Genomic DNA, 10,427 nt, shown 5'->3' with positions numbered 1-10,427 from the left:
ACAACTACCCATGCCCAGCATCTTCCTTGTGCCTGCAGGAGGGTTGCAGTCTGGTCAAGGTGCTCTCTTCAGGTCATGGAGGCCTCTCTTAAGCAGCCTCAGGCCACCACCTCAGGAGCCAGATAAAGGGGGCAGCAGCTGTAATCAGCATTTCCTTCCTTCCTTCCTTCCACCTTCTCTTTCCTCTGCACAGAGAAAAGAGATGGTACAGAAAGTTCTGAAGGAAATGGCCTCAGGTGGAGAATGGGACTGATCTTCTCCACCCCTCCCCCTGCCCCTTTTCTTAGTGCAGTGGGCAGGAAGATCCCAGGGATGGCTCTGGGGGATCCTGTCTGTACGTGCCATCTTATCCTTAATCTTCCTGCCCCAGTCAGTAGTTCCCTGGTTCTGTTCATTTCAAGAAGGCTCTATTGTGCCCTGTCTCCTCCTCCCATGTGGTGACTGGGAGTCCCAACGCTCCACAGGCTGCTCCCACAGGCAGAGCAAGATCTGGCCTGTGGAGCTCAGGACCAAGGTTCTTAACCTTTCTGAGGCTCATCTTCCTTACCTATAAAATAAAGGACTGGATTAGATGATCTCAGAGGTCCCTTCCAACTCAAAGATCCTGTGATCCCACAATTATTGCCTCTGTTTTATGACTGAGAAAATTGAGATTCAGAGTGATGTGTTCAGGGTCATATAGTTAGTAAATATAAGAGCCAGGATTCAAACCCATGGCTTCTGATTCCCAAGTCCGGGGTATATTCCACTGTATCATGATTCTTGAAAGGAAAATGAGAGGATTACTAAGGAGAGAGCAGAGGTTTGGGAATGAACTAGTACTTCCTAGGATTGTCTTCTGACACCCCCTGCCTGCCTCCCTCAGGCCTAGCGAGGAGATGGTGAAGATGGTTCTGAGTCGGCCTTGCCACCCCGATGACCAGTTCACCACCAGCATCCTCAGACACTGGTGCATCAAGCATGATGAGCTGTTAGCAGAGCATATCAAGTCCCTGCTTATCAAGAACAACAGCCTCCCCCGAAAGAGGCAAAGGTAGGATGGGCTTGGAGGACTGCCCCCTTCTCATTAGGAGGGTCCCAGACGCCCCCACCCAGACTCTGTTAACCCCAAGTTTCCCAGGCCAACACCCTCGCCTAATCTCACTCCAGCCAGGCTCGATCATAGGACCATGCCTGGCGTCAGTGCCCAACACAGTGCCACCCTAAACGGAGTCAGCACCCAGGCCCCATCCATACCATGACCTTCAAAGTTCGAGCTGTAAATTCAGTGATGAAGCCTATAGAGAGTTCCTTTTTTTAACCACCATCCCTATCCTGGTTTGTGGGTGACCTCTAGTGGTCTAAAGTCATATGGCATACAGAGTAGCTCCTTTCACCTGGGGATTTAGCTGCCCAGCTCCCTCCCCCCAAGGGTGCCTGAGGTCCCATTAGACCTGGGCTTTGAATCCACAGGGTACTTCCCTGCTCAAAAAGCCTTTTTATGTGTTTTAAGGCAGAGATTCTCCCTGAAGTGTAGTCACCCCAGCACCTAGTCTCTTGCTACAACATACTAACTTTGTCACGTTGCTGGTCAATCTCCTAGCTTGAGAAGCTCTAGCAGCAAGCTGGCCCAGCTGACCCTGGAGCAGATCCTGGAACATCTGGATAACCTTCGTCTCAATCTGACCAACACCAAACAGAACTGTATGCTGATCGTCTTCACCTTTCCCCAGCTTCTCAGCCTTTCATTACCCCTGGGATCATGGATTCCTCCCCGGCTTCACCTTGGGGGCCCCTTCCTGTAGCTCACCCCAGCATCACCATCCCATCCCTTTACCTCTAAGTTGGGTCTCGGGCAGGGCCAGAGCAGTGTTGCTCCTGAAAAGTCAGGTGTTCAGTCTTATTTGTGAGAAGGGAGGGTTGGGGTTGGGACGAATGGAAGGAATCTTTTGGACCGAGTCTTGGCAGGTTTGCCCCTGATCAGTTTTCCTCCTTTCTTGTTTCTCCCCATTGTGTGCTCCCTGCAGTTTTCAGCCAGACCCCAATCCTGCAGGCTCTGCAGCACGTTCAGGCAAGCTGTGACGAGGCCCACAAGATGAAGTAAGGCTCCTTACTCTTCGGTGGGGAAGATGAACGGGTGCAGGGAGTGCCGGGCAGGAGAACTCGCCACTTAGCTAGGGGACAGTACAGTTGGGAAGCAGATGATGGAGGAGAGAATTGGCGAGGGGCTGGGGAGGAATACTTTGAGCTGGAGCAGTGTGGACTCTGGAGCCCTCCCACACGCCCCCAGGCCAGCCTCGGAGCTCTGAGCCCTTCATCTCTCTGCCAGGTTCAGTGACCTCTTCTCCTTGGCTGAGGAGTACGAGGACTCTTCCACCAAGCCTCCCAAGAGCCGTCGAAAGGCTGCTCTGTGCAGCCCCCGGAGCCGAAAGAACGCCACACAGCCCCCCAACGCGGAGGAGGAGTCGGGCTCCAGCAGTGCTTCGGTGAGATGCCCCACTCTGGCCTCTGCCCAGGACGAAGGGGTTGGGGGCATGCGGGCGAGAATGAATACAGGACAGTGCCGTTGGTGCCCAGCCTCGCCATGCTTCCTTTCTCCCATCCCCCGTTCTTTGCATTGTTTTTCAGGAGGAGGAAGACACAAAACCCAAGCCTACCAAGAGGAAAAGGAAAGGATCGTCTGCAGTGGGCTCAGACAGTGACTGAGGCCTGCCTGCCCTTCTACCCCCATCCCCCAGGACTTATTAGGGCTGCCCTCCCCCTTTCCCCTACTGGAGAGTCACAGGTTAAGGGGAGCTTTGGGGGTCAGTTCTGAGCTGCCCTATCCCCAGTTTTCACGTTGGGGGAAAAGGGGGAAGCTTTTTGATCTAGTTCAGCCCAAACAGCTGCTGCCCCTTGCTTCCCTGCAGAGCCTGCCCTCCCCTCAGGACAGTAGCAACCCCTTGTCCTATCCCGACCCCCCAGGGCCTCCAGGCTGGGCTTCTGGCCCTCCCACATGGACACCTGGGTCCCTGCTGAGGCCATGATCCACTCAAATCAATGATCTGTTGTGAGAGTCCCCAGCTTCCTGCAGAGCTGTTTTAGCAGAAAAAGGTGACTGCCTAAAGACAGAAGACCAAAATGGAGAGTTTGAAGTGTTCCCCTTTTTCAAGCATGTTGTGCTAGAGGCAGGCATATTTTCCTACTCTTGTGTCTGAATGAAATGAGTATTTCCTCTGTGAATATGGCCGCCCTGGAGCACCAAACGCTGTGTCTTGGCCCTAAAGACTCCCAGGCTTTGTCGGCTGGGGGAGATCCCTGAGGGTGCCATGCTCTCAGCTCTCCTCGAGGTCCCTGGGAGCCCTGAGGAAGGGGCCTGAGGGATAGGCTTCAGGGCTTGGGTGAGCTAACAGTCCCTGGGAAAGTAGCCTTCAGCACATCAGTGTGAGGCAGGCTGCCACCAGTGGAAATGCGTGAAGAACTCGAGAGGCATCTGTGTGTATGTTGCCCCACCTGGGGCTAACTGAAGAGCCTCTGGAAGGACTGGGGAAGAATGGTTCCCTTTCCTCACTGGTTCCTCTTATCCCTTCTTTGGCCAGAGACATTAGTGTTTTTAAAGGTGTTTTTAAATGACAATAAAACAAATGGGAACCTGTTTTGTACAAAAGCCACCGACCACACCTGCCCCTGGCCTCTGCCAGAGGACTGGTTTCTTGCACTTCTGCCCTTAGTACTATCAGGGATGCTCTAGCTCCGTGAGGTGGGCTGATGGAGCTGAACCCAACTCTTCTAGGTGATTTCTGGTCCATGCTCCTCATTTCTTCTTTTTTTTTCATTTCTTCCTATCAACTTCATTCTTTCCAGCCCCTGTTCTGTCCTGTTTTCTTTCCTCCTTTCATCTCCCCACTTTTTGTTATGCACTCATCCAAAGGGTGGCCAAGTGCACATACCCGGGTGTTACTGATGCTATCTAGGCCTGTGAGATGGGCATTCAGAAGCCCCACGTTCACTTCCAAACAGGCAGTTCTAGTGTTTACTTCTTGTTCCCATTGGAGCAAAAGTTGGATGGTTTAGTATTGATATCTAGTATGGCTGTAGACCCGATCCTTGTTAAAATTCGTCTTAGGCTTGATGATTCCCTTTTCCTGAAATAATAGATTCCCCAGCTGTGGGTTATTTCTCCTGGTTAAGAGATTGGAGCAGTGGGCTGCTTGGCGGATCTGAAGATGTGCCACGCCTCTGCTCCCCTTTCTAAATCTACAGACACAGCTGAGTTTCCCTACATCGACCATAGGTGATGAAGCCTTTGGGCATCGCCAAATGGAGAAATAAAAAACGCCTTTGGGCCACTTAAATTCTTTTTACGTTGACCGCCAACTAAGTGCTGGAGACCTAAGAAAATGTGGGCAGACTTTGAAACCCCCTTCCAAAGACTGACTTCCCTGAAAAGCTATCTCGCATCTGGCTGCTTCTTCCCCAGTTTTCTCTGCCCCAATTAGAACAGAGATGGAAACCACCCAGTGGTTTTCTCCAGTTAGGGTTTTATTCTCGCAGCCGGGAGGGAGGGGCAGCAGACTAGCCTGCTCAGTACTCCCTCTTCTTAGCTCCCAGCTCACCATCACCTTTCCCCTACTTACCGAATTGAGGCTCCACCCGGCCTGGGGGCTGCAGATGTTGGCAGCTGGGAGGAGCCTGGCTACAGAGCTAGGATTTGTAGGAATCTGAGAGTAGAGGTGGAGGGGGCGGGGAGGAAAGACGGGGATCCCCAGCGCTTTGGGGAACCGAGTGAGGTGGGATGATGGGCCCAACTGTGTGCGTGACTAGCGCAATCCTCAAAGAGGGGGAAACTAAGAGAATGCACTTTGACTCCCAACCCCAGACGCTAAGTCCCCCTTGAGAAGAACCCAAAATCTGGGGCGTCTCCTGGAATGAGGATTGCTGGCTGTTTAAAATTCAGGTTGGGGAGGGGGACAAGATTGCCCATACCCCGAGAGGGGGCACGCCCTGGGCGGAGCGTAGGAAGGGGAGATGGGCGGGGAGTGCTTCGCCATCCCCCATCCTCTCCCTCCCTGGCCTAGCTCCTTGTCACTCGGGAGTGTTGGGGAACTGGGACGAGGTAGGGTAGGGAGGTGGGAGGAAAGGGGCGTGTGCCAGTGCCGGCGCGCTTTCGGGAAGGAGAGGTATAGCTCTCGCGCATTCCCAACTTTTCGGTGAGGGGTTGGGGCAGGGCGAGGTATAAGGTCTGGACTGGGGAGGGGCACCATGGCCGCGCTCCTCCTGCTACCCCTGCTGCTGCTACTGCCGCTACTTCTGCTGAAGCTGCTCCGGTGGCCCTGGCTCCGCTGGCTTATAGCAGATTTGGCCTTTACTGTGCGCGCTAGAAGATGCAAGCGAGCCCTGCAAGCCAGAGCAGCCGCCGCCGCTGCAGCGGACCCGAGGGGGCCCGAGGGTGGCTGCAGCCTGGCCTGGCGCCTCTCGCAGCTGGTCCGGGAGCGCCCCGGGCGCACCTTTCTCATTCACCACGGCAGGCACTACAGTTATGCGCAGGCGGAGCGCGAGAGTAACCGAGTTGCACGTGCTTTTTTGCGCCTGAGGGGCTGGAAAGAGGACCCTAACCTGGACCGAGGAGATGGGATGGGGGCCACTGAGAAAGGTGCACGGTACGCAAGTGGCGCAGGGGACACAATAAGAAGAGAAGCCGAGCATGCACCGATCCAAGATGATGAAGCTGTCCCCGAAGGAGGGAATTCGGCCTCCCTGGAGTCCGGGTCGGTAGTGGCGTTGCTGCTCCCTGCTACCCCGGAGTTCTTGTGGCTCTGGTTCGGACTCGCTAAAGCGGGGCTCCAGGCTGCCTTTGTGCCCACCGCGCTTCGTCGAGGCCCCCTACTGCACTGTCTCCGGAGCTGTGGCGCTCGCGCCCTAGTTGTGGCGCCAGGTGAGCGCGGTTGTAAGTGGGCATGGTTCTACCTGGGGGTTCCGAGCTGGTCTGGGAGGAGACTTTACGGTTCGGAAAGAGAAGCAGCAGTACCTCTCCCGCGTTCGGGGGGCGGGGCTATATGTCTCTGGAATTCGGACGGGGGCGGGGCTGCCCTTTGGGTTCCTAAAAAGGCCCTAGAACTGAGATTTGCCCGGAGTTACTGCTTCTTTACACCCTCACCTGGGATGGTACGGAGGGGCCCTAGTAGAGAGGAGTTTGAAAAGGGTTTGAGAGTCTGGAGACTTGAGCTATAGGCTAGAGACAAAGCTCTGTCACTAATTGGCTGTGAGATTTTAAACAAATCACTTCATCCCTCTGGGCCTCAGTTTCCTCACCTGGAAAAAATAAGATTTTGACCTATCATAGTCCCTTACAGCCCTAAAAGACTGTTTGTATCCAAGTTTTTGTTCCCTTCAATTTCCCCAAACAGAGTTCTTGGAATCCCTGGAGCCTGACCTGTCAGATCTAAAAGACTTGCAGCTAAAATTATGGGCTGCAGGCCCTGGACCCCACCCCGAAGGCTTCAGCGATCTTCTGGCTGAGGTGGCTACAGAAGGAGAAGGGCCACTGCCTGGGTACTTGTCAGCTCCCAGAAACATTCTGGACACTTGTCTGTACATCTTTACCTCTGGAACTACTGGTGAGACCCTCACCCCATCACCCACTGCTGCATCCTGACTTGCAGGGTCTGGGTTTCCTCGAGCTGGGAAAGGAGCAAAAATGGCTATGAGATCATGCCTTCCCTAGCTCCTCAAACCAACTTTTCGGAGGGTAGCCTGTCTTTTCCCCTATGTTTGTACTGGTTGGTTCTTCTCCCTCCCCTCACCCACCCCCAAAGGGGATTTCTCCTTTCCTTTATTTGTACCTTCTAAAAAGTCCTTGTACCTTAGAACAAGCTCTGGCCCTGGTGTCAGAAGACCTGAGTTCAGTTCTTGCTCTGACACTGACTACCTATGTGACATTGAGCAAGTCACTTAACTTAAACTGGACTTGTTTCCTCATCTACAAAAGGGGGCGGGGTTGGACTAGGTGGTCCCAGGGCTCTAGATCGAGGATTCTCCTTAGCCTTCACGCTCCTCCCTGTTGATGTTCCTAGGCCTTGCTCTTCATGCCTGGGAGGTCAGAACCTGGAGCTGTTCCAGAACGGTCAGGAGCTCAGATTCCCCTTGTGATTTCTCCCCTTCAGGGCTTCCCAAGGCTGCTCGGATCAGTCACATGAAGGTGCTGCAGTGCCAGGGGTTCTACCAGCTATGTGATGTCCACCAAAACGATGTTATCTACCTCACCCTCCCGCTTTACCATATGTCAGGCTCTCTGCTGGGCATCGTTGGCTGCCTGGGCATTGGTCTGTTACTCAGTTTGGGGGGTTTTTTTCCCCTTCTTCCCTTACTGATTCCCTACCATTCATACACTTCCATCAGGGGAGGGTAGAGAGAAACTGGATCCATAGAGAGGTGATAAAGTCTATGATCTTAGGGAACACTGATTGGAAAGGCAGAACTATGATACCTCTAGGACATAGGCAGAGAGCCAAGGGCTGACCACCTGGACAGCCCTTTTATATCTCCAAGCTAAGGAAATAAGGAGGAATTAGGAGCCGTGCACCAGAGAGTAGAGTCCATCTGGAAACAGTAACCAGAGGAGAGGTGCATAGGGCAGGATTGAGAAGGAAGGGATAGGCTTTGTGTGAGGAGAGCTAGGGAAGATTTTGTAGGAAAGTTCAGGTGCAGAGTAAGAAGAAGGAAAGATTGTTTGCTGAAGCTGCAACTGAGACAGAGGGCTGCCCACAGCCAATCAAGTGAAGGAAAACCTTCATGGATGTCTTCCCCAGAGTTCCTTTTCCAGGAATCCCACTGTACCCTGGGCAATGGGAGAGTCTGAGCACTAGTGCCCAGGGAGGAAAGAAAAAGTGAACTGAGGTATTGGGTGTGGGTTCCTTTTGGAATAGGTTCTGCTTTCAGGGAATGGGAGGCAGAATGAAGTAAGAATCACAGTTTCTTAGTTCAACCTTCTTCCTGGACTAGGGGCCACTGTGGTGCTGAAGACCAAGTTCTCTGCTAGCCAGTTCTGGGAGGACTGTCGGGAACATGGAGTGACAGTATTCCAGTACATTGGAGAGTTGTGTCGATACCTCGTCAACCAGCCACCGGTGCTGAGGGGCAATGGGGAGCATTGGGTCTTGGGGAGGGGGGGCACAGCAGTTCTTTCTGGTCATAGGAAAAAGGGGTATGGAGACACCATAAGGCTGGAGTAAGAATAGAGATTGGGGAGGAAAAGGAGGTCTGGTGGTGGGAAGGAGAGATAGCAGAAGTCCTAGCTGGGAGAGTAAGAGTGGGAAGGCTCTGGAATTGGGGTAGTGAATAGTGTTATACTGGGGTGCAGAGAGTCAGAGGCACCCAAAGGGACCGGTGCGAGTGGTATATGGGGCCGAAGGTATATACACTCTCTCCTTTGCCTGTTGCAGAGTGAGGGGGAACGTAACCATGGCGTACGTCTGGCAGTGGGCAGTGGACTACGATTAGACATCTGGAACCGTTTTGTGCAACGATTTGGGCCCCTACGGGTACTGGAGACTTATGGTCTAACAGAGGGCAATGTAGCCACATTCAACTACATTGGATACCCAGGTGCTGTGGGGAGGTCATCCTGGCTCTACAAGGTAAGGGGTGGGGGTGGGGGAAGGGAAAAATGCTGTGGGGAGGATGTAGGAAGAAATGGGAGAATGTCTTCTGGAAGGTTTCTATTCCAACTTGTCTGTCATCCCTTCCCCCTAGCTATTTTCACCCTTCTCCTTGATTCGATATGATGTGGCTTCAGGGGAACCAGTACGGGATGAGCAGGGGCTCTGTGTCCCTGTGCCTACTGGTGAGCCCGAGGAAGGTGGGGTTGGAAGCAGGATGAGGAGCATTGGGGTTTGTTGAGTAGCCACCATACCTGACCCCTGTGCCCTCCCCAGGTGAGGCAGGGCTGATGGTGGCTCCAGTGAACCAGGGAGCCCCATTTCTAGGATATGCAGGGAGCCCTGAGCTGGCACAGGGGAAGCTGTTGCAGGACGTCTTCCGTCCTGGTGATGTCTTCTTCAACACTGGGGACTTGTTGGTCTGTGATGCCTATGGCTTCCTACGCTTCCATGACCGCACTGGGGACACTTTCAGGTATCTGGCCTGTATAGCCCCTGATCTCTGGCCCAGCCCAACTCTTAAGCCTGAAACCTTTAAAATATAAGCAGAAAATCTCCTAATCCCTGGGCCTCTTGGCCCATGAATGCCTGTAATAGTCTGGTACCTTAACCTTTGACCCCTGATTGCTTAATCCACCTTCCTATTCTCTGATAAGTTTGCCTCCAAGGTCTCTTGGATGTCTGGTTCTCTGTTCTTCTGTAGGTGGAAGGGGGAAAACGTGGCCACAACTGAAGTGGCTACAGTCCTCGGAGCACTAGATTTTCTTCAGGACGTAAATGTCTATGGAGTCACTGTCCCAGGTATGTGGGGGGAGTGGGAGGCGCAGAGTGTCTCTGGCACCAAAAAATAAGAATTCCAGGTATTGTGAGAGTTAAAGAAGGCATTTGGAGCAGGGTTTATGAGGGTTTAAGCAGTTCCTCCCAAATGACATGGCTCATGCTACTGCCTCTCCCATCCACCCAGGGCAGGAAGGAAAGGCAGGCATGGCAGCCTTGGTTCTATGCCCACACCACCCCTTGGACCTCGACAGACTTTATGCCCACATAGCTGAGTTTCTGCCACCCTATGCTCAGCCTCGATTCCTTCGGATCCAGGTACTGGTTCTCCTTCTCCCCTTCCAGTACTATCCTCAAAGGTCCTAGTTCCCATAAAAGGATTCTATCTCATCTCTCACAGAGTTGAGAAAAATTCTCTAGGCCTCCATTCTCAGCCTTCTCTTGTTACCCCCCAATCAACAGACACATGCTGGTTCCTACATCTTCCTGTCTCTTTGTACATAGCACTGTATGACCTTCCCTCGTCCCTGCCTCTCTCCCTGTACCTAAGCCAGTTCTTCCCAAACCCAACACCTGGGTTAAAAATCTAGTTCATGGCTGAGTTGTAATAATTTGACAAATATTTATTAAGGTTCGGTTGTGTACAAGTGCCTGTATTAGGTGCTATCAATATACATGCAGAATTAACTGGCACAGGGTGTCCAGCCTCATGGTGCTTAGTGTGGGGAACTGTCGCCTTATATAGGTAGCTAGTTGAACTGTTCCTCTTCTCCACTTCCTCCTCTAGGAGTCTTTGGACACCACAGAGACCTTCAAACAGCAGAAGGTTCGGCTGGCAGGGGAGGGTTTCAATCCGAGCACAGTGCAAGTGCCGCTCTATATACTGGACCAGACAGCAGGTGCCTATGTGCCCCTCACATCGGCCTGGTATGATGCCCTCTTGGCTGGACAAGTTCGTATCTGACTGCTTCACTAGACAGGCAGGCCGGAAGAGGCGAGTGGAGGAAGAAGAAGAGGAAATGGGAAGGGGGACAG

General features: G+C 53.0%; 2 protein-coding genes across 4 annotated transcripts in view; both read left to right on the top strand.

The window, feature by feature from the left end:
• Nucleotides 1–4,318, top strand: part of LOC114049719 (integrator complex subunit 3) — a 38,531-nt gene extending 34,213 nt beyond the window's left edge. For both annotated transcript variants that reach the window (XM_027871091.1, XM_027871090.1), the window contains exons 26-30: nt 866–1,033; nt 1,583–1,683; nt 2,007–2,079; nt 2,309–2,465; nt 2,608–4,318. In XM_027871091.1, the coding sequence (XP_027726892.1) occupies nt 866–1,033; nt 1,583–1,683; nt 2,007–2,079; nt 2,309–2,465; nt 2,608–2,685 (577 nt within the window). In that variant the 3' untranslated portion in view covers nt 2,686–4,318. The remainder of the gene's footprint in view (nt 1–865; nt 1,034–1,582; nt 1,684–2,006; nt 2,080–2,308; nt 2,466–2,607) is intronic.
• A 412-nt stretch (nt 4,319–4,730) lies between these two features.
• Nucleotides 4,731–10,427, top strand: LOC114049936 (long-chain fatty acid transport protein 3-like). Of its 2 annotated transcripts, XM_027871409.1 has the most exons (10): nt 4,731–5,893; nt 6,366–6,575; nt 7,122–7,280; nt 7,960–8,084; nt 8,400–8,594; nt 8,710–8,800; nt 8,892–9,090; nt 9,319–9,416; nt 9,580–9,710; nt 10,180–10,427. In XM_027871409.1, exons 1-10 carry the CDS (start codon nt 5,221–5,223, stop codon nt 10,354–10,356), a joined length of 2,058 nt encoding a protein of 685 aa, XP_027727210.1. In that variant the 5' UTR covers nt 4,731–5,220; the 3' UTR covers nt 10,357–10,427. The 2 variants fall into 2 exon arrangements, with proteins under 2 accessions (XP_027727210.1, XP_027727211.1); XM_027871410.1 differs by lacking the exon at nt 7,122–7,280.

The sequence above is a fragment of the Vombatus ursinus genome, unplaced genomic scaffold, assembly GCF_900497805.2.
Source record: "Vombatus ursinus unplaced genomic scaffold, bare-nosed wombat genome assembly UNPS02014798.1, whole genome shotgun sequence".
NCBI classification, from domain to species: Eukaryota; Metazoa; Chordata; class Mammalia; order Diprotodontia; family Vombatidae; genus Vombatus; species Vombatus ursinus.
Note: the sequence above shows the minus strand (reverse complement) of the source record. Positions and strands in the feature narration are given on the sequence as shown.

What these genes read in the sequence shown, in the direction of transcription:
- LOC114049936 (XM_027871409.1), top strand. Translation starts at nt 5,221, where the DNA reads ATGGCCGCGCTCCTCCTGCTACCCCTGCTGCTGCTACTGCCGCTACTT. An exon ending in CGCCCTAGTTGTGGCGCCAG is followed by an intron (nt 5,894 to 6,365) that starts GTGAGCGCGGTT and finishes TTCCCCAAACAG; the next exon opens with AGTTCTTGGAATCCCTGGAG. An exon ending in CTATGGAGTCACTGTCCCAG is followed by an intron (nt 9,417 to 9,579) that starts GTATGTGGGGGG and finishes CCATCCACCCAG; the next exon opens with GGCAGGAAGGAAAGGCAGGC.